The sequence below is a fragment of the Hevea brasiliensis genome, chromosome 3 (assembly GCF_030052815.1).
Source record: "Hevea brasiliensis isolate MT/VB/25A 57/8 chromosome 3, ASM3005281v1, whole genome shotgun sequence".
NCBI classification, from domain to species: Eukaryota; Viridiplantae; Streptophyta; class Magnoliopsida; order Malpighiales; family Euphorbiaceae; genus Hevea; species Hevea brasiliensis.
In genome coordinates this window covers 111,280,907-111,305,011 of record NC_079495.1, presented here as the reverse complement: position 1 = coordinate 111,305,011, position 24,105 = coordinate 111,280,907, and the positions used below count along the sequence as shown (strand labels likewise).

Genomic DNA, 24,105 nt, shown 5'->3' with positions numbered 1-24,105 from the left:
CGGCCCATAGGTTGGGTCGTGACAAATGTGGTATCAGAGCTTAGGCTCCAGATTCATAGGGAAAAATTATCTAAGTGTTGGGAAGAGTCTACTAGGAGTCACATGCGGAGTATAGGATTACATTTCGTCTTTTCTGTAATTCTTTGTTTCTAGATTCTACGTTATACCTCGGAAAATATAAGATTACCTCAGTTAGTGTCTTGATTTTCGTGGAGTATACAGAAATGTGAAATAGAGTTAGTAGACATGTGAGATCTATCATGAGGATACGTACTCCAAGAAATGTTATATTTTTGTCAGTATGGGTTTAAATGGTGTGCCCATTTCGTGTAAGACACGAGTACATAAAAGTGAGTCTTAAAAGTACAATTGCCATAGATAAGGATGAGGATACCACTACTGGCAGTCATCAGTAGATGACCCACTCAGAATAAGTTTGTGATAATAGAAGATTCGGGAGAGATAAGAAATTAGGAGACCTAGTGCATCGGGGCGTATCGTAGTAACTATACAATGTTCTCGATGTCTGCACTGTCAGCTGCAGATTACAGTACCGACATGAGATTATTATGTAGAGCTGCGTGCATCCCGTGGTGCTCCATAATGAGGGTGTTTGAGATGGCTTCTGTTTTGGTACAGTTATGCCAGAACAGAGTTCTATATTTGCAGAGGAGTTGGGAACTCCTGGCTAAGAGTCTAGAGTTAGAATATTGAAAGGTCACAGATGGGTGATAACTAGAGTCGATGACTCGATTACTGACATGAGCTAGAGTTACATCAAGAGTTGCCATCAGACCAGAGGTTTCGGACTAGTTGCAAAGTAAAGGTGACACTTATAGAGTGAGAATAGTATATCTTGTGTGTATCAGTATGGAATAAAGTACAACTCTACTACCTAGAGAAGGTTGAAACTATGAATTGATGATTTATAGAGCTATGATATGATAAAAGAGTCATTAACTTGACATGGTTCTGGCAAGGTGGTAGATGTAGTACCTTTGTTGCAGCAAGTTAGGATATAGTCCTATCTTTTCAGAATGGATCGAAGGTTATTACTAATAATGATGACTTATGGAATAGTGTCCCAGATGGGACTGTAGAGTGTAGTAGAGAGTAATTGGCTCGGGTATCCTGGAGAGGATACAAGTTCCATTATAGGAATCATATATAATCAGATCACGATGGATGTAAATCCTTTGAATTGGATGACGGGTTTGGGTGCCCGAAATCTTAAGTTTTGGAATTGAGTAAACATGGAAAATAATAATAATAATAATAATAATAATAATAATAATAATAAAAATAATAATAAATAAAATTACTGCAGAATCAGTTCTCGAGGTAGTAAGGGTATTATGTAAGCTAAAGGATAAGAATAGAGATCATACAATAAAAGTATGACTGTAATTTGCTGAGTTCCGTTCTAATTTCAAATTATTCAAAACAATAGTATAATCTAATTATAATAGTGTTAAGAGTAATAAATTAGCGAAGATAAATCACAGAAGGCCAATGGATAAAGAAAGTGCAGAATGAAAGTTTGGGCAATTGATTGCAGATGCAATATAATCTAAATGCTAGTGGAAGTACTAGCTAGAGTGGTCAAAGGACCAAATCTGAGTAGCACAGACATATGATAACGCGATAGAGACTCTGAAAGATATAGTTAGCAAGTACAACTATTATGTTAGGAAGAAGAATGGAACCAGGGATAGAATAGTCAAGTTCTATTTTGGATAAGACAAAGGAAATAAATGAAAGGACAACCTAAAGAGCGCATAATAAAAGGAACAAAGTTAAGATATAGGATAGGCTAAGTGTTATTCTTGGCAAGGAGAATGACAAGGATGGAAAACCCAAAAGGACCACATTAGTGAGAAAAGTGATGGAGGTATGGAATACAATAATAATGAGTAAATGTTAGAAGGTGTGCGATGGTATTGCGGACTACCTAAATAGGTAGAGAAAGAGAAGTTAGTAAGCAGTAAGTTGAATAAAAGTCAGTCTAAGGGATCAAATAGGTATGATGAGAGGAAAAGAATGATAGATAATGACACATAGGTTTTAGGTTAGACTTTTGAGATAGTGAGAAGGTAGTTAGAGGTTCGTTATGAATGTCAGGCAAACATTTTTAGTGTGATCAACAGAATCACTTTGTAGTGAAGCAATAACGACAGGACAATAGTAGGGGTAGAGCGAAAAGTGACAAGTGCGGATGGTTATAAATCACTAGAAAGTTCAAGGATCAAATTAATGACCCTAGATAAGGGTGGAATTAGTGTTGGAAGAATTTATTAGTGAGAGAAATCTTTCAGGAATCAACAAAAGTTAAGGGCACAATAAAAACGATGATAGATATAAATCATAGGTCGAGTATAAGTAAAGTTAATAAATTATAAAATATTATGTCAAGAAGGAAAATGGTACGGTAAAGGGTTCATGCAGATGATACCTTATAGGTAGAGCATAATTGTGCTAGGAGATGATGAAATTTGGAGAGAAAGACCAAGAAACTTAGGTGAAACGTTATAATATGACAATCGGGTGTAGTTGAATATAAGATGATATTTTCTTTCTTTTCAAGTTTAGCTTGTGCGTTTGGTTCTAGAAGGTTATATAAGGAAGCTGAGTCAAGGAGACATAGTTATTGAGAGTTTAGTATGCACAAATTCTTACATAATTTCCTGATATGAGAATGACAGTAAGTGCATACCTAGTATTAAGTATGAAAGGACGAACAGAGTAATGACAGGAGTTAAATTGAGTTAGCTACTAAGGCTTGCAACTGTTTTAAACTATGAGCTGGAGGAAGTACTATTTATGGTTGAGATTCAATAGATGAAATTGTACATTATGGGTAATTTGAGGTTTAAGTATAGAAAGCTATTCGCAGTATATATGATTATATTAAGGAGAATGAACACGTGAAGTATCTTGTTTGGAATTAAGGCATGACACATATTTCCTACAGCCGTGTTAGTTCAGATGGAACTTATAGTTTATGGGGCTCATATTCATCCAGGATAAGCAATTTCCTACTAAGGCTGATAGGGAATGATAATTTTCTGTTAGTTAAGTTGGAAAATTGGGGATACAAGAAATAAAAAATTTTTTCTATGGGTAATTATAAGTGTTACATAAGGTGAAGAATGTGCTGTTAGGAGTAAATCATAGGGTTAGAATTCTTGAAGTAATGAAACTAGTATTCAAGATAAGACTAAGAAATAAAAAGAAAGTTAAAGTTGATGATGGGATAGACATCTTTGAAGGAAAAGGTGTAAGGATGAGATAGGACTAAAATTAAGGAATAAGTACAATGAGTTGAAATGATACCAACAATACCAAAAATAGGAAAAGGGAAGTGGATAAGATGCAAAGGACGGGAAGAGAGCTCGATAGAGTCGGTTATAATGATGAGGATAAGGAGTGTCTAACCACCGCCTGTGTTAACACTACCTATGAGCGGTGAAGGATACAGTATCTTGTGACGCCTCGAGAGTTGGCCTAGGGTGTGTTTTGATGCGGAATGGAAAAGTAGTGGCTTATGCTTTAAAGCGGTTGAAGAGGCATGAGCGAGAACTATCCCACCCATGATTTGGAAATGGCGGTGTAATCTTTGCACTAAAAATGGAGACACTACTGTATGGTGAAGTGTGCGAGATATACACCAACCATAAGAGTTTGAAGTACATCTTCCAACAGAGGGATTTAAACTTGAGACAGAGGAGATGGATGGAGCTTCTGGAAAACTATGATTGAACCATCCAGTACCACCATGGGAAGGCCCATGTAGTAGCAGATGCTTTAAGCGAGAAAATCTTACAGCGGTTTGGCGCACATTTCAGAGAGAAGAGACCGTTGATTCGAAAGTACATGAGTTGATGGATCAAGGTTTAATCCTAGATCTTTCGGATGAGGGTCTTGTTGGCTCATTTTTGGTGAGGCGGACTTGCGAGATAGAGTTAGAGTTTCCCAACACAGAGACCAACAATTAATGAAGATCATAGAAAGAGTACAGCAGGGTGAAGGTGGTGAGTTTGGATTTGCCAATGATGGCGCCCTAGTGCAAGGTTCTAGGATATGTGTGCCCGATGTGGACAACCTCAGGAATGAAATCATGCGAGAGGCACACTACACCTGCAGTGTCCACGAGTTCCACCAAGATGTACCATGATGTGAAAGATAGCTATTGGTGAAATGGCATGAAGAGAGACATAGCAGACTTTGTGTCCAAGTGCTTGACTTGTCAGAAGGTGAAGTTTGAACACTAGAGACCGTCAGGGAAGCTGCAAGAGCTCCCTATCCCAGAATGGAAGTGGGAAATGATCACTATGGATTTTGTGACTGGGTTGTCTCGTACCACGCGAGGATATGATTCGATATGGGTAATTGTAGACCGCTTGACCAAATCAGCTCACTTCTTACCGATAAAGACTACATACTACGTAGCACGGTATGCGGCTCTACATTCGAGAAATAGTCGATTGCATGGAGTTAGGCTTTCATAATATCTGACAGAGGGCTGATTCACTTCTCGGTTTTGGAGAAAGTTGCAGAGGCACTTGGCACACAGTTGAACTTTAGTACGGCTTTCCACCCTCCGGACGATCAGAAGGACAATCCAAACAACGGAAGACATGCTTCGCATGAGTGTTTTGGATTTTGGAGGTCAATGGGATGATCAGCTAGCTTTGGTGGAGTTTGCCTACAACAATATTTATCACTCCAGCATAGGTATGGCACCCTATGAGGCACTATATGGAAGAAAGTGTAGGTCTCCTCGTGTTGGGCAGAAATGGGGAAGCGAAGGTGCATGATGTAAACCTAGTGCAGTACACTTCAGAGATAGTTCCTTTAATCAGGGAATGACTGAAAATAGCTTTCAGTAGGCAGAAGAGTTATGCAGACCCCAGACGGAGGGATGTGGAGTTTGCGATGGCGACTATGTATTCTGAAGGTTTCTCCAATGAAGAGTCATGAGATTTGGAAAGAAGGGCAAGTTGGCACCTCGGTATATTGGACCTTTTGAGGTTCTTGATAGAGTTGGAGCGATTGCCTACCGGTTGGAGCTACCACCCAACCTCTCTCACGTTCATCCGTGTTTCACATCTCCATGCTTAGGAAATACATTCCGATCCTTCTCATGTCTTATGATAGGATGTGATAGAGCTAAAGAGAACTTGACATTTGAGGAGCGACTGTAGCCATAGTGGACTACCAAGTGGGACAGTGAGATCAAAGCAGTCCCTATGGTTAAGGTTTTGTGGAGAGTCGATCGGTGGAACAGTGCACTGGGAGTTAGAGCGGGACATGCGTAGCAAGTACCATATCATTCAATGTATAATCATGTGCTTTATTACGCCTTGTGTAAAATTCGAGGGCGAATTTTTACGTAAGGGGAAGAATGTAACACCCACGATTTTTATATATTATTATTGGGCTTCGTGTAGGTATCTCAATTCGCGGAAATTCGGCGGTTGTCGGATCTGTGAATTCCGGCGAACAGATCGACTCTGGAAAAGTCTCGAATTGGATCGAGGTTTTGGCTACCCCACCATTATCGGGCATCGGCGCGTTCGAAGTCGGAATCGGCAAAGGTAAACCAGAACCTTGCTTTTTCGTAATTTTCTAGTGCTTAAATAGGATTGAAAATCCATAAAATATTCGTGGTAGCTTAGAAAATTACGATTCTTTTTGCAATAGCTTAGTAATATTTCTAAGGACATGAGGCGAGTTTTATAATTTTTAGAGCTTATTTGAGCGGTTTTGCAAAAATGATCAATTATAAGGATTAAATTGAAATTTTACATATTGTGATGGATGATTGATTTGATGGGCGGGAGGGCTGTGATGTGATTGAGTTGTGGATATATGGATTGTGGATATAGAAGTGTGTTTTGAGCCATTTTACAGTTGGGTAGGTCCTAGGTATAGGGAGACTCTGTAGAATTTTACGACTTAGGGCGTAATTGATCTTTTCTTTATTTGTATTGAGTCAGTTGTATTAAATAAATGTAATATGATTGTCGGTGAGCTGACCTTCTTCCTCCGCCCACGATAATTTGTCGTCAAGTGCGTGAGTAAAATATTAATTTTAATTATAATTTCGATATTATTATATGTTCAGCATGCCCATGCATCACTTATATGCATATATTTATGTAGTTAAACTCTAGGCACGATTTATGTTGCATTCATAACTGTTGATGTACCATGGATGTTGTTGTGGTAATTTGGAGCAGTGTGCGTGCGTTGGCGTGCGTGTGATGTGGTGTGGACTATGGATAGGACGGGGTAGTCACGGCTTGAGTAATTCGGGACCGTTCCTTCGAGGGTAGTCACGGCTTGAGTAATTGGGACCCTCGATTTGGTTATTAAGTGGAAGTCAGAGCTTGAGTAATTGGCGGCACGGGTTGGATTTAAGAGAGCTGTATAGGGGATCAGCTCCCATATGTTATGATTGATACTACAGGGTGTGTGAGTGCTCCAAATTACCTTTTTGATGTTATGATGTGAAAATATTGTGTATGTTGCATTTCACTCTACAGGTTGCATTAGTTTCAGATAGTTATAGAGATTATAGTTAAGATTGATATTTTACTCTCTGAGTCGAACGCTCACTCCTGTTCAAAAATTTTTACAGGCCACAGGAGGATATTTTGTTCTGGGTTAACCTGCCTTTTTACCTCGCAGGTTGTTTATCAATATTGTGTAATTTTAATTACTCCTAGAATTTCCGCATGTGTTAGCAGTAATTATTTGAAATTGGTGCGTAATATTATATTCATGTTGGACTGTGAACTTAATATTTTAAGTCATTTGATGGATTGGATGAGGAGTGAGCTCCCATTTATTATTATGTTGATGAGTATGTGGAGGGTGGTGAGCTCCCCAATGGATTGTTTATTGTGTTTACAGTCGGGTGAGTCGAAAACTCCCGTTGGAAAGTCCATTTATAGGACTCTGTCCGTTTGTTTTCTTGATATTGGGCCCAAATGGGTCTTAGAGTTGGGTTAATGAATAGTTAAGGCTTACTACGGGCCTCGGGGGCTTTAGGCTGGCCCAGGTCCTAGTGCCGGTCCGGCCCATAGGTTGGGTCGTGACAGAAATTAAAGAAAAAATATTAATTGATGTTATATTTTTTGGATAAATTATTAAAATGAAAGAGAAATATAATTTTTTTTTCTTAAAAAAAGTTATACTCTTATTTTCTTTTTTATGTTTACATTGTATAACAATATTTAAATATTTTAACAATTATTTTTCTCAATTTTTATCAATTTGGAAAAAAATATTTTATATTTAATTTTATTTTCTTTTTCCTTCTTTTTTCCTTCAATTCTCTCATTTATTTAATATCTAAATAAAAAAATTTTAAAAAAATAAATTTCTTTTCTTTTCTTTTCTCTCCATTTTTCTCGAGTCAAAATAAAGGTAAGTGATTAAAATTTGATATTTACATCTCTAAGCATGGTCAATCTACAAACGATGGAGAGAGATGAAAGCATCTCATTCACCTTCCTCATAGTACCTCTATTTGTTCCTCTACACTTCTACATTTAATAAGTGAAAATTTATAATGATTGAACAAAATATAAACTTCTTTGCTTGAAGCTTTTCTGAGTCTCATATGAACCCAAATTTGATGGCCGCAGACTGCTGTGTAATGTTCAATTCAGGAAAGTCGCAAGCCTGAAATTACTAGACAACAAAATTCAGGAAAGGCATATGCAAAAGGACGATCAGTGCTATTGTGTGCACACACACATATATATATATGTGTGTGTGTTCTGCCCAAAGTACAAATGACTGGCATCCGGTCCAGGCCGGTTCTGATTAAAGAGCTAACTAATCGAGACTGGACCGAGGAAGTCCACCCCAATCTTGATTTCAATCACTTTTCAATAATCAATAGTCCAATTTTTTTTTATTATTTTTATAATGTAAAAACTAATTTTGGCCCAAAACCGGATTCATCGCTTCCAGTTCAACAATTCAGCTTTTTTTTTTTTTTCACTGAGTTGACTACTACCCTCATGCCCTGGTGGTAATCTGCAGAAAAGTTTTTAAAAACAATCAGCACCGCTAATTGATTTGCAAGCCAATTCTTCCCCTCAAAGACGTAACAAAAGTGCCCATCAAGCTCAAGTCACAAATAACACATCAGAAGTTCAGTACATAAAAGGCACATTATCTGAGAATCCACAATAGTCAAGTTGCAATTCTAATTTCAGATCCTTAATTCACATTAAGACAACAACAAAAGACCACTTCTCCTATGAAATATAAGAATAAAAGTACAGCTGAAAACTGCAAGCTGAAGCCCTTTGACACTTTTAACAAATTCCACAAATGAATGAAAGGCCTATGTGCCAGACCAAAAACCCTGACCCTTGGCAGTAATGAAAATACACCTTAAAATTCCAGGCGGACAGAACAACTAAAAAGCTAGAGAAACCAAGAGAAGAAAAGGGAAAAAAAATATATCCTTATACCCACCACATTAACCAAATTTGAAGCCACCTGGGGGAGCATTCGGCTGGTTAGTTCCAAAAGCAAAGCCTTGCTGATTTCCATCTCCACCATCTTGAACATTCTGTTCCTCTTCTTCCTCAGCCCAGTATCTTTCCAAAATCTTAACAGCCTTCTCGTAAATTTCATTGTTGTCATGGGTCTGCAGATTCTCAATTTTATCCAATCCATCACATTCATCTATCATTTGTGCATACAAATTAACTCCGCCATTCTTTCCCATTTCCTTGTCAGCCTCACCCACCTTCAAAATGTTTTCCAGCCCCTCAAGGCAAACTGTCACAATCCTGGGGTCTGGACATATTAGAAGGTCACAGAGAGGTTTGATGCAACCTTGGCTCACTAGAAATCTGCAACAAAATTAGTGTGGCAATGTAAGATTTTTGTCTGCATGCATTAAATCCTGCAATATAAGGTTGACACACTGAATTGAAATGCAACTTATTGAGAATAGATCCAAAGAACTTATGGCTAAATGAGATAAACAACTTCACAATTGATTTATAATTAGTTACTTTCATAGCAACACAATGTATCATTTTCAAATAGTCAACCACATGATTTAATTACCAAATGTGTTTTCCTATGCATTACAATCAGGTGGTATGAAATCCAAATGGATAGATATTGGGGAAGGATGCAAGAGGGAGCACAGAAACATTATGGAACAGAAAAATCAAACAAAAAGGAAGTGGAAAAACTGTACTGAATCTGTTCATGAGATCCTCCTGAGGTCGCATTTGAGATAGCCCATGCAGCCTCCTTCTTAATGTCAAACTCAGCATGTTGGAGAAGCTGTACAAGAGGGAGTATGATACCGGCCTCAATAATAGCCTGTTCCACCAAAAAAGAACAAAAATTATTAAGTGTATTCTAAGTGAGAAAGTGCATTTTCCACAAAGTAAGGACCAAGTCTTTTCCCAACGACAGTATTGGCATCCTGGGTATCTTCCCTGATTTCCCTTTCCCAACAGTAAGAATTTATAATACAAATATTAATTATTGATTTAGTATTTGTCAAAATTGTTTAATTTTTTGTAGATCTGAGATTAAATTTGGCATTATCCAACTTCTCTCCCATGATATATCTCTTGAATGGCAGACAAGCCATCAAATTATAGGCAATGAAGGTGTCTAAATAAAAAAATAAAATAAAATAAAAGAATTTAAATTTCCATAGTAACCATCAGAAGCGACCTCTAGTATTCTAGACTATTAATAACTAAGTTCCATTTGAAACTAGAACTTCAATAATAAAGTTAAGAAATAGTATATTTTCAACTCTAGAAACATAATGAGAAGTTTATTCATGCAAAACTTAATATTATAACTTATAACCTGATACCTGTATTTGAGCTCTATTTCCAGCTGTAATATTTGAGATTGTCCAACAAGCTTCTTTCTTAATACTTTTCTTGTGATTTTGCACCAGGAGTTGGTAGAGGCATGGAAGAGCTTGGTTGTCAATTACAAACTGAAAAAACACATCTAGTGGGTTATTCAACTGTTGAGAAAATTAAAGAGAACAAAAATTTTCACATCAAATATACACATGCACATACATGGGAAAGATATTCCTAATAACCACTAACATTTGTATAGCTACTCAGATAGAATTTCATTCACTAAAGAGAGTTCAGTAAATTATTGACCCAAACTCGTTTCAAAAATGTGCTGACCTCATATAAAGAGAACTTCATCACACCCTGAAAAAGCTACTAAACAGCAAACATACAAGTATGCAAGTACCTGAGTCTGAGCATCATCGCCTGTAACAATATTTCCCACTGTCCGCAGGGCAGGTATCAAAACTGTAGGCGATGGATGACTGGCATAATTAAACATATCCAAGTCAGTACACCTAGTTGGACAACTGTAAAAATTAACACATGCACACAGTAGGCAAAGGCTAAAAATTTTCATGTGATTGCAAAAATGACACAATAGGCCAAAAGATAAGCTACAAGGCAAGAAATGAACACAAGTGAAAATAAATCAACTTTAGCAGTGTATATGGGAATTTACATGAGAAGCTCCACCAGTCGTTGACAAACACCAGCCTCGATGACAGCTTGAATTTTGTCATTTGGACCATCTGAAAGATAAGAAAGTGCCCAGCAAGCATCTGTTAGAACTTCTTCATCATTCAAGTGGATTAGTTGCCTGAGAATTGGCAATGCAGGCTTCACCTGAGACAAGTTGCAACAAATATTATAGCCACCGACAGACTATATGCAGCCAATTATAAATAAGCTTTCAAAATATATCATACTACATCTGTAAGATTATTCTATCAAGCTAATGAATATCTAAAATCATATAGCAATTCCCACCTGCTCAAATGGTGTTGGTGGTTTGCCACGACAGAAATTAGATAAAGTCCAAGTAGCATTACGCAGCATTGATAGTTTAGAGTGTTCATTTAACTGAGCTAGTAATGGCATCAGAGCACCATGACCAAGAACAAGATCCCTGCAACTTGGGGAGTCACCAGCAACATTACCCAAAGCCCACACCGCCTAATCAAGAAACAACAAGGTTAGGATGAAAATATATTACTAGCCACAACAAGAAACTTAAGCTATTAAAAGAACAGGGCTATGAATAGGATGGAAAACTGAAATGGGAGAAATGAAAATGAAAAATTAAGAAATAAGAAAAAGGAATAATGAAATGAATCAAAAGATGATCTGAAAATCTGAAGTATTTTGGGAAGCTGGAGGAAAAATTATTCCATTAGGGCACAAGGTATCTATGCTGCCATAAAAAGCTATCCTCATGGAATATTACTGATTGCAAAATTATTTCGATTATGGAAAGTCAAACACTGAGCCAATAAACCCTTATATTTAAAAAATATATATCACAAAAGAGGAGTGAAATGCCAACCTGCTCTCTAACATCATCACTTGCAGAACCAAGAAGCTGCACAAACATGGGAACCGCACCATGATCAATGACAACTCGTGTATGCTCTGATGTACCAGATGCAACATTGGTCAAAGCCCATGCAGCCTCAAACTGCATAAGAAAGAAAAATATTTCTTATATAAGATTATAATCCTCAATCAGGTCATTACACTATAAGAAATAGAGGACCCATAAGAAATAGAGGATTATTTCAGGCATTTCATACTTGTAATTGGGGCAGATCATGCCTTCCAAGAAATTCCACAAACCGTGGGACAACACCTGCTTTAATTACTTCATCAATTGGAGGACTTCGTTCTGCTCAATTATCCAGCAAGGAGATCAAAATAAGCCAATATCAAACAGGCATACTCTTTTTTGCAAAAAGCATCTTAAGTGGACGATCAAGCACATACCAATTGATAATAGCTTTCTAAACTGAGTAGTTGCTTCCAACTGCAAAGCTGGATCATCAGACCACACTCCTTGAACCATTACAGGAATACTTTCCAACTGTTAGACGACACAAAACACATAGAAGCCAAACATTAAATCTATAGTTATTTAACAGAACCACAACAAAAGGAAAACATTCAACATTGCATTAGCATTAGATTAACATCAAGAGGCCAAGCGGGGTATTCTCTTTTCATTAGCTGCAGCATTGCTAATTTGGGAGATTGCTAATTTCACCACTTCTGTTAGTCAAAGAATGACCAGAAGTGATGGGAGGAGAGGAACGACTAGGCCGTTTTGTTTATGTCAACGATAGTCCATTTTAAATTCAAGTAATGACCAAAGCTCTACTTCCTCGCCCGTCGAACGTTGAATAATCCGATCCATCAAAATTCATTGCCAAAAAAAACCCACAAAAGATTTATTACAAAAACATGTTCTAATGTTTCAAACCTATAACCTAGAGAGAGAGCGAGCAAAATGGGTCTCGTCGTCGATTTCGCACAACATTTCGAGGATCGTAGAGATATTACAAATCAAAAAGCCCTCACCTAGTTGATCTTTCATCGCTAATTTACTTGATGCCCAAAAACAAATTGAAAAGGAATATCATCACAAGGCCAATTAGTTAAGGCTCATTCGAGGAACGATTCAAGTATTTCAAGGGAATTCCTAATCTCCCTCGCCACATTTTCTTCGCAAACAAAAACTGCATGTTTCGCAAGAAACAATTTGACAACCCAAAGAGAGATCGAGAAAATTAAGAACAAAATATAACGAATAAATTTATTTAAAAAAGAAAATTTTGTACCCGCTTTTCGATGGCGGCGGCATTTTGAGATGCATCGAGTAAATGTTGGGACTGAAGCAAGAGCCCTTCTCTTCGCTTCTTCAAAAGATTGTCTTCTCGCTTATTCTTTCTGATCTCCACAAGATTGTCCTCTCTCCTCCTTCTCGCCTCGTCCGCATCAACACCCGTCTTGTACGCTTTCTTCCTCACCTCTGTTCTCGTGCTCGGCCTCAGCGACATTTTTTTTCCCTCTCAAAGATCTAATCTGCGTGTGTTTGGGGAAATGTCACAGAGAGAAGGGCTAATTCGCCAAGATTTTCAATATAATGGGCGGGTCTTCAAAGTTATGTGCTGTTTTGTGGCAAGACTTCTGGGTTGAGGAAGTCGCGTGCAAGTGGGTTTTGCTTTTCCTCTTTTTTTTTTTTTATTATTATTTTTTTTTTATATATCCTTGGCCTCCCGGGATTCAGCTTTTGGCGAAGGCCTCCATCCTAGGGCACGCCCGGACCGGCGGTTCCGGTTTCAGGGCTAGAGGTTGGCACCAGACCTAACAGGCCCATTGTGTTTTCAATTTAATTTAATTTAATTTTTAGGTTAAAATTAAAATAAATAAACACTTGCAATCTGAAATCATATTAATCAATTTATATCCAATTCAAATCTGATTTCAGCTAATTCAAATTTGATTGATTTTAATATAAATTTTGACTTCAATTTAACTTGATTGTAATTATATTGATTTTAAATTCGAGCTCACAAAATTTGGTGAGTTGAATTTCAATATTATAATAATTGATTTAAGATCTTAATTAAATCTGTTTGAAATTATAAGTTTATTCCTGTAAATTGTTATCTAATTAAAAATAATAATAATTATAATTCCAACTCAATGGATATTATATTTAAAGCTTTACTTTTTTAAAAAAATTATAATTATGAATTGAAATTTGAAAATAACAAGTATGTTATTAATAAATTTTTTTTTTTTTAATTTTATGGAGGTCAAATCGATGAAATAATAATTGATGGGTTATATACATCTCCTATCACCATAAAATTGAATTTTCTTAAAATAAGTAGTTAAAAATATATGAATTTAAAATTTCAATTGATATTAAGAAAAAACTGTATAATTTTAGATGAAATTATTTTAATTTTTACTTTTTTTTTTTATTTTGATAGTTAAACATTCATCAAATTATTTAAAAGGTTGAATTCTTACAAAGTTCTTAAAAGAGTCATTTATTATGATCAAATTTTTGGTAAAATATCTCCCAAAATGGAGTTTCATGGCCTTTGATGAATTCATCCAAACAAACAATTTCATATACAAAACGCTGTCGTTTTAGAGTCCGGTATCCAAAACAAGTCGGAGCGCAGAGCTGTCATCTCAAATTTTTATTATTTGCAGCTCTTTCTGGGTTGAATTTGCAAGTAGAATTATTGATTTGCTCAACAATCGACATGGAGAACGCGATCGCGAGGTCTTACAAAGATCTGGAGCAGCTTTCGAAAAACTCTTGCAAATAAGGTAACTTGGAGAAGCTTTGTTTGTTTCCTTTAATCTGCTTCTGCAGATTGTTTTTAAAATTTCGTTTCGAAACCTGGAAGAGATGCTCTTCGATACTTCATCTCATCTCTTGTCTTCTCCTTTTTGCCTTCAGCTAAAGAAAATAAAGATTCTGTGACGAAATGCTGGATGAACAGTTGAGACTGTATATATTGAGCAGGTACTTACCAGATCGTGGAAGTCTTCTTCTTTAATATACTTGTTGTATGCAAACCCAAACTCTTTTTTAATAAATTAACTGGAATTTGATTGGTGTTATAGGAAATTAAGCATGATTAATCACATTCAATCATAAGAATAAACAAACAATGGAATTGGACAATTAAATAATAAAATAACATGTTTTTGGTAGTCTACTTCTTGACATGTCCTCTCTATGCAAAAAATTCAATTCCTTTCTGAATTATTTTGTATTTGATTGGTTTTTAGGAAAGCATGTTAGTTTATATTTGAAGCTGCAATTGCAGGGTTAACTCAGTTAGCATGTGAGTTTGCTCCTCATTTTATTGATAAAGGTTTAAATCTTGAAATCAGATCACAATTGTGCTATTTCCTTTTTTGTAAATCTTCTAGTCCTGATATGGTTAGTCTACCTTCGACTGAATTGGGAATGTGAAACTAGTACGCTGCATGAAAGTTGCCCATGATACCACCTCACTGCAATGCCCAAAAATATTTGAAGCTGCATTATATGCCAAATAAACAACTGCAAACCTTTTTCTTTACTCTAACTAACATATTGGATGTGCAGGCCTTTGATGTTGGTGACTTTTCCAAATCATCTTTCCTCTGCGGTCTCATAACCCCAATAGGGTTAGATGGGTATACCATCAATCTGGTCACTCCTTATGCTAAGATGGTAATGACGAATAAAACAGGAAAAAGGTTTCCTATGATTGTTCTTTTGCTTCTGTCTTGTTCTTTTGCTTCTAGCAGTTCATATATATGTTGTTAGAAAAAAGAATACAAGTAATGAAGGAAAAGATTGTGTATTTATCTGTGTCTTATTTACAGAGATATTACATCTATTTATATATGAGAATATAAGCTAATTTAGACAAGAATAATAATTGCTGTAATTATGCTACACAAATCTCCTATAATTATGCTAATTGCTGTAATTATGCTATACAAATCTCCTATAATCATGCTAATTACTGTAATTATGCTATACAAATCTCTTATAATCATGCTAATTACTGTAATTATGCTAACAACCCCCTCAAACTCAAGGTGGTAGCACAGGTGCCAACTTAAGTTTACTTAAGAGATCCTGAAAGCGAGCGAGAGGATACATTTTGGTGAATATATCAGCGGTTTGGCTGACAGAGAAGACAGGAATCAAACATATGGTGCCATGAGCAACATGATGACGTACAAAATGACAATCAATTTCGATGTGTTTTGTACGCTCATGAAATACATCATTATGAGAAATCTGTATGGCACTTCTATTATCGCAATGAAGCATTGTGGCAGAAGAATGAATGACACCCAAATCAGTTAATAACCATCGTAACCAAAGTAATTCAGATGTAGCATCAGCAAGAGCACGATATTCAGATTCTATGCTAGAACGTGCAACAACAGTTTGCCTTTTGCTACGCCAAGAGATAAGAGAATTATCAGTTAATAACCACCGTAACCAAAGTAATTCAGATGTAGCATCAGCAAGAGCACGATATTCAGATTCTATGCTAGAACGTGCAACAACAGTTTGCCTTTTGCTACGCCAAGAGATAAGAGAATTACCCAAGAAGAAATAATAACCAGTTGTAGAGCGACGATCTGTCAGATCACCAGCCCAATCAGCATCAGAGTAGCCAGATAATACTAGGGAGGAGATAGCGGAAAAGTGCAAACCATGAAAAAGAGTGCCTTTGATATAACGAAGGATTCGAAGTACTGCAGATAAATGAGTTGAGCGAGGAGCAGACATAAACTAGCTGACCAGATGAATAGTATATGAAATATCAGGTCGAGTAACTGTGAGATAAACAAGACTCCCGATAAGCTGTCGATATAAAGTTGGATCATTAAGATGAGTGCCATCAAGAGGTGTAAGTTTGCAATTGAGCTCCAATGGGGTTGATATTGTTTTGCTATCAGTGATGCCTGCTCGAGAAAGTAAGTCGGATGTATACTTGGCTTGAGATAGATAATAGCCATCAGAATTTTGAGAAACTTCAAGACCCAAAAAATAGCTGAGAGAACCCAGGTATTTCATTCCAAAATGCTGATTGAGATAATGTTATAACTCTGAAATACCAGATGAATCACCAGTATGTGTGATGTTCATTTTAGTACCATTTGCAGTATGGATTGGTGGTAAGGAAGATACAGGTTTTGCAGAAGACAATAATTTAAGAGTATTGGTCATATGATTACAACATGCAGAGTCAAAAAGCCAATAAGAATTACCCGGAGTAGCAGACATGGTAGCAGGAGAATTAGAAGAGATAACCTATTTGAATAGTGCCTCAAGATCACTCATGGTGATAGCAGTAGAATCCTTAGTAGCAGCAACAACAGTGATAGAGGAAGATCCAGGATTTGAGACATTCTTGAATTTAGAATGCCCTCCTTTTGGTCTTAGAGGGCGTGTGGGACAATGTTCAAGAATATGACCGTAACCATGACAATATATGCATTCTCTAGTAGGACAATAAGCAAAAGCATGACCAATTTGATTACAATTCTTATAGAGTTGATTGCCAGATTTCTGATGAGAAGATCGAGTAGTTGCAATAGGTTTTGAAATATCAGATTTATCCATTGATAAAAAGATGAGGAGAAAAAAAAATGGTATAATAACAGGAATGAAAGAATGAACTAGAACAGGTTGTAGAGAGAGAAGAGAGACCCTAGAAACTAAAAATAAAAGTTTTAGGGCTCTGATACCTTGTTAGAATAAATAATACAAGTAATGAAAGAAATAATTGTGTATTTATCTGTGTCTTATTTACAGAAATATTACATCTATTTATACATGAGAATATGAACTAATTTAGACAAGAATAATAATTACTGTAATTATGCTACACAAATCTCCTATAATCATGCTAATTGTTGTAATTATGCTACACAAATCTCCTATAATCATGCTAATTACTGTAATTATGCTAACATATGTAATTAATTATGTGCTGATCTCTTAAATGCAAAAATTATTCAAGGTGTACAATAACACATTACCTTAGGCCAAAGGTAAGGATATATAGCATCATCCAAGGTGCAACAAAAACCTTTTCAAGCTGCTGTAGTTTGGGAGTACGCAGCAGATTTAGTTGTGAAATTTTGTAGGTTGAATAAATTGGTGGATTGAATATGCTTTCTTGTGTAGTTTGAAGTTTAAGATTCTTATGTTAATTTACATTGGCTGAATTTTTACATCTTGCAGAATATACTATATAACTTCATACTTGATTACATGTACAGACATTTTATTCAACCTTCTGTCAATTTAGGAATGCCTTGCAATTTTTTTTTCTTTTCTGTTTTCCTTATAATAATTACTTGACAAAATTGAATAGTTGACACATTCCATTTATTTGTTCTGCAGGAGTCGTCTCATCTACTGCTGGAGTTTCTGCCTTTAAATGAAGTGGCCATGAGTGGAAAGGTATCACTAGCTACTGCTTCAGCTGGAATTTCTGAAATTCATCATCTTGTCCAACTTCCATGTTATTTTTCTAGTTTATTAGCTGTTGATTTTAGAATTTTTCTAGTTGGAGGCCACTAAAGGACTTCATATAGTAGAACAAGAAGCACTTCATTTTTTTTTTTTACATTTTTTTTATACAAAAATTAGGGGAATGGGACTCAAATTGAGTCTGGAGTTGAGTAATATGCTTTCACTAAAAAATTTAAATTCATAAAAATTCTAAAAAGATGCCTTTTTTCATAGTAAAATATTTACAAAATGTAAGAATCAGTGTACGTTCTATTTAAATAGCTATTAAAAAAATGATTTTAAATTAAGTTTGATGTATTTTAATTGTAAAAATTTTAAAATAATTAAATATTTTTCAAAATATTATTTTCAATCATATTTAAAACAATACTTTTAGAATAATAAATTAAAACTATAATCTCAAACAGACTTCAAACAAATATATGACTCATTTGCCATGACAAATTGGCAATCACTTGAATCCAAATTTTTTTATTTTCTTGAAAGAAATTTTCAAAATTTGTAATTTTCTTAAAACGTCAAGAAAATTCCCTCCAACTTATAACCTGAAAATTTCAAATTATTCATGCGTTTCTTCTCTCGAACCCGCTAATCCCAATCGCTCGCACACGCCGTATGCTCTGCACTTTTAATCACAGCCACTAAAAGCTCTTGCACACATCATCGAATGGCCAATTGCCCAACAGATCACAATAGCTGTTAAACATATTATTAACCACCCATGATCCTTAGATGTGGGGCCCCACGGTGCACCAATCGGAATATACACGAGTGCACTCAGTCATTTCTCTCCCAATCATCGCTATGTCGATATAAGACCCTGTTTTCACCACTGCATACTAGAATCCACTGAGAAGTGAGAGGATTCATAAAAGGTATTTATAGAGAGAGAGCGATAATGGCGGGCAGATGGTCCACGTCAGCATTTAGGTGGCTGGGATTGGACTTCGCTTACTCTTCCCTCCGATCGTCGTCGTCGATCATCCGGTGGCCACAGTTCATGTCGTCCTCGTTCTTATCGACGAGGTGGGCTCCAAGGGGAGTACTGATGAGTTGGGACCCACAGTGGTTCTTGAGGTGGCCTGATCTGGATTTCTCGATAGTAGACGACGTTGTTTGGAGCTTGATCACAGCATTTGAGTCCGTGGCTCTAGTGTCTATGCTTTGCTTCTTCTTTCTCTTCTGTGGCTGCACCGTTTAATCTCGTTTACCGCGTGAATTAACAGTAGAATGTTGTAGAAGATGAAGTGTTCGGAATCTGAGATCACCGGAGGGTTTGGTGACGGAGTTAACGAGGGCTTTTGCCTGGTAGAAGATCAGGACTTGGTTGTAGAGGTAGATGAGTGAGCACGTGAAGTTTTCTTTTTGCCTGTTATTTCTTCTTTGTTTTTTTGGGTTGGGTTTTAGATGTGAGAGCCAATACAGGATGGCCACGTCAAATTTTGTGATTAATGGTTTTAAATTCGACTGGAGTTTGCTTAGTAAGGCTTCAAAATTTTTTTTTCTTAGATAAGTAGGAAAGCTATAATTTTTTAAATTCCTTTTTTATTGTCTGCTAGTTAGTGTCAATTTGGTAGCTTTGAGTGATCAGTTCAGCTCGAATTGAAATGGGCCAATTTTAGATTGATTGAAATTAAATTAAAATTGGTTAATTTAATTTTTAGTCAAAATTAGTTTTTTTTTTAAATTGACATTTATATTTAATAAAAAACGAAACAAATTGAAATTAAAAAGAGAATCGGAGAGTTTTTGGTTTGGTTTCAATTTCCCTAATTTTGGAATTGGGACTAACCGCTGATTTAATTTTGATCGGAACCGTCAATCTAGCTCTAGTCGGAATTGCCTCTCCACTTTTGGTTGAAATCAAATCGCAGCTAAATCTACTATTTAATATATTTGAATTTTTAATCGTTGTATTTAAATTTATTATTTTTTAATTAAAATGATTAGAGAATAGTAAAACATAATTTTTTTTAACAATATAATTTTTTTTTTCATTGAAAGAAGTTAGAGCGAAATTTTATGATTAAATTGTAAGATTAATATGTAAAATTAAAAGGGAATTTTCTATTCTCATTTTCAGAGGGTGTTTTATAAGCTCTAACCCGTTTATTTATAATAGTTTTTAATTTATAGGTTGAGTATATAAGTTAAAAAAAAAAATTTAATTGATGACGTAATTTTGTGTTTATAAATTAGTTTTATTAAATATTTTATTATATTATTTTTATTTAATTTTTAAAATTTTATTATAAATTTTACTTAATATCTTTTTTATTATTTTAATAATAAATATAATTATAAGTTAATTTTATTAAACATATTATTTATTTATCAGTTATTTATAAGTATTTTAATTAAACGCATAATAATTTAAAATTTTAAATAATTATAAATTTAAATTAATTTATAAATATTATGTGTTTATAAGTTGATTTTAATATGCTAAGCCAACATATCCTTTTATATTAATTAGTTTTAAATCAATCATACTAAATTAAAATCATTTTTAGGCTCATAAAGTTTCATATTCAAATTTTAATCAAAATTATTTGTATTAAAAAAATCGTCACTTCTATGGTTCTTTTAAGCTCTACTTGGCTATAATATTTAATATAATATTTAGTATTTTGAACATGATTAAAATATTATTTCTCTTATTTATATTATTTAATGACATAATATTTATATTAGTGCATAGAAATTAAAAAAATTATTTATAAAAAGTTACTCTTTTTATTTTGATCAGAGTCAATAAAATTATATAACTATTTTTATATTTAATAGTTAATCCAATAATTATTTTTATTGAATACTTATGATTTAATAGTCATATAAATAATTAATTACTAATACTAATATCAGATAGTTAAAGTGAACAATTATGAAAAGAGCAGTTATAATTCAATCTCAAATTATTAATATGTTTAAGATATTCTAATTTTTATATAAAAAAAACTACGGTAAAAAATTAAATAGTCATGAATTAATATTAAATTACAAATGCAAGTGCCAATAAAAATTAGCAATCAATAAAAATCAAATCAGTCATAGGTTGTTTCTTATTATTCTATTGTGCAATTTCCTCAAGTTGCACAATAATATTCAGCTTTGGTTTTGATATTATATTATTATATAATTTTAATGATATAAATTTTAAGAAAATAAATAGCCGGTTCAACCTGAACCGGACTGGCTTTAAAATCATTGCTAAAACCCCGGAGCTTTAAGAAGTGAGAACAGCCGAAGAGGGGTTTATCGGTCTGTGTCTTTGATCGTACACAGAGAGAGATTCCAAGATGGCATGGAGGCGAATGATCAATAACACAAGGGCATTTTCTATACCACATGAAAATTCAACACCTGGGTTCTCTAGATTCTTCTCCAAATGCCCAGCTTACATCGGTAACAATTTCTTCACGTACATTTTATTGAGTTTGATTTCCTATCCTTTTTGGTTTCTTCAATAGGGAATTGAAATAGACTGCTGGCTTTTGTAGACTTTGCAGTTTAATTTTTGGGTTTTATTGAAATTGGAAATTTTGCACAACCGGGACAAGTAGCTCTAGCTTGTTGGGGTTTTGGTTTGTTTTCTTTTTATTGTCTCTGTTTTTTTCTTGAGAAATTGGCGAAATTCAAGAACTGGGACAATAAAATATATGTGCCTTCTGCTATTGAATTATGTTACTTGGGTGTTTTTAGAAAGTAAGATTCTGTGTTGTGAAGTTAGATAACCTTCAAAGCTATACCTATCAACAATTTTCGCAATTTCATCTCCCAAATAATGGTTTAGCTGTGTTTCAAGTGGGCTTTTGGCAAGCAATTGGAGGACAGATTATTGTTTTGCAAAAGATTAAAGATGTTACTGAATCTTGAGTTACATGGTTTCTTAAGCTCCCAAAGTTTTGATAGAATCATCATTAAGTGAATGTTTTACTTCCTTATCGTGGAAAATTGGATTTTTAGTCTGCATTGCTTTTTTGTTATTAAGCAGATTTTTTTTTTTAAAATAAGTGAGAACCTTAGAAATGCGATTGAGATTATATTATTGTTATTGCAGTGAAAGTTGGAATTCCAGAGTTTCTAAATGGAATAGGCAAAGGAGTTGAAGCCCATGCAGCCAAGCTTGAATCTGAGATTGGTGACTTACAGAAACTTCTTGTTACTCGAACCTTGAAGCTCAAGAAGATAGGCATTCCCTGCCAGCACGTAATTATTCTCCACTCTTTGCATCCTTAGTGTATATGGGGGTATTTGTGTGTGTTTGTCACATGCAAGTTATGGTTTATTAAAATTTTCTTTTATTGATCTAAGTTCTCAAAATTGGGGAATCTGGATTGCTATGTTGAATTTCAATTAAAAGTCTCCACATATTGTTTGGTTCAACCTTTTAAAGATGCTGTATTTTACTCCAGTCCGGAAATAATACCTTCCCCATGGCTGATGGTTCTCTTTGTTCTGGTCATTGCAGCCCAAATGAATTTTGTTTTCTTCTTGTGGCCTCCACTGATCATGTTTATTGTCTATATATATTACTTTTAGATTAGTGTCAAAGAATCTCATGTCCATAGCTGCAATATTCCTAGTACCTTATTGGATTATGAATAACAAGATTGATAGCTTATCCTTCCTTTGCCTAATTGCGTCCTCCACTGGTAGAGCAGCATAGGATCTGTAACTCTTTAAGTAATTTCCTCATTTAATTTGATAAAATTTTACATTAATCAGACTTGATACGAAGATACCATACTTCTAGTGGTGCTTCCTAAGAGCTCAAGATCAAGTTTCTTGCCCCTACTTTCTGTTCACTTCCTTTCTTTTGTCATAGATGGAAGAGCACGAATGAAACTTTTTTGTTATCATTTTGTAACCTGTGTCTGCATATTGCACGTTGATATAGACTTGTACCTTGACAAATAGGTCTCAAATCTTCTAGTCATTCGGATGACAAGATTTTTTTTTTTTTTTTTTGCTGCAAAACATGATTTCTTGACATCTGATTTTAATTTTGCAGAGGAAGCTGATATTGAACCATGCCCATAAATATAGGCTGGGGCTCTGGAGGCCTAGAGCTGACCTTGTGAAAGCAAAATAGATCAAGATATTGTTTGCTGCAAAACAAAACCGATTGACATTGCTTTGTGTTTCTGCGGTTTCAAAGAGTTTGATGTTATGACCTCTGTAGTCTTGTATCGCTTCTTTCAAATTTCTCGACAGTTCTGTGTTAATGCATGATATGTATAATTTGTTGACAAGCACTTTGTGCAGCATCTTACTTCTGTTCTTCAAGGACAGGTGATAGGCATCCAAAAAGGTAAATCAAAGTGTTTGATAAATTTTTAAAATAATAATTGATATTTAATAACTGTATTTTTGTATTGGTTGTAGATTAGAGCTGTGCACGAACTGCAATATTATTATTTTTTATTATTATTTGATGAAAATAACCTTAATCCTAATTCAATTTAAAAAATAATTCAGCTATTTCATTTCCAAGCCTGTACAGATTAACTTAGAATTCAATATTACTGGTCTTTTCTTTTTTATTTTATAATAGGATCATGTTAGGATTTTGCAACTTTGTTAAAATATGCTTTGTTTTTAATAATAACATAAAATACAAATTATTTATTTATTATAAAAATCAATTTTTTTGTGTAAAAATATAAATTATAAGATTTTTTTTTCTTTGCTAATATTAATGACAATATTATTTAATAATTACATTTTAAATTATTTAATTTTTATTTTTATTTCAATAATATAATAAATCAATAATAACATATTTATTTTAATAATAAAACTAATGATATGATATAATAAATTAATAATTATATATTTATTTTAATAGTAAAATAAATTATATAATACATATACTTATTAGTCATTTTATATAATATCAAAAATTCTACATAATTTTATCAAACATTTAATAAAAATCAATTTTCACCGATTATTAATTATCAGTTTTCATTAATTATCAGTTAATAGTAATAATTATCGATTGTATTTAATAAAGAAATTAAATAGACTTTAAAATAATATTTAATTTAGCTGTCGGATGTAACTGTAGGTTTTGAACAACGGTTTATTTTATAATTACAAATGCAACTCTATACTAGGAAAAAACAACACAAATTAAAAGAAATTGAC

The 24,105-nt window shown here is 34.4% G+C and overlaps 2 protein-coding genes and 1 pseudogene across 2 annotated transcripts; 1 reads left to right on the top strand and 2 right to left on the bottom strand.

The window, feature by feature from the left end:
• Window positions 1-8,156: 8,156 nt before the first annotated feature.
• Window positions 8,157-13,109, bottom strand: LOC110670955 (importin subunit alpha-4). Its single transcript, XM_021833314.2, has 10 exons — window positions 12,710-13,109; window positions 11,859-11,955; window positions 11,669-11,760; window positions 11,422-11,553; window positions 10,866-11,051; window positions 10,558-10,721; window positions 10,282-10,360; window positions 9,878-10,006; window positions 9,239-9,366; window positions 8,157-8,882 (listed from the first exon to the last, which is right to left on the bottom strand). Exons 1-10 carry the CDS (start codon window positions 12,926-12,928, stop codon window positions 8,504-8,506), a joined length of 1,605 nt encoding a protein of 534 aa, XP_021689006.1. The 5' UTR covers window positions 12,929-13,109; the 3' UTR covers window positions 8,157-8,503.
• Window positions 13,110-14,842: 1,733 nt separating this feature from the next.
• On the bottom strand, window positions 14,843-16,530 carry LOC131178457 (uncharacterized mitochondrial protein AtMg00810-like; annotated as a pseudogene).
• A 4,593-nt stretch (window positions 16,531-21,123) lies between these two features.
• On the top strand, window positions 21,124-23,317 carry LOC110670880 (uncharacterized). Its single transcript, XM_021833204.2, has 3 exons — window positions 21,124-21,357; window positions 22,013-22,161; window positions 22,967-23,317. The coding sequence occupies exons 1-3, from the start codon at window positions 21,252-21,254 to the stop codon at window positions 23,045-23,047; spliced, it is 336 nt and encodes a 111-aa protein (XP_021688896.2). The 5' UTR covers window positions 21,124-21,251; the 3' UTR covers window positions 23,048-23,317.
• Window positions 23,318-24,105: the final 788 nt, after the last annotated feature.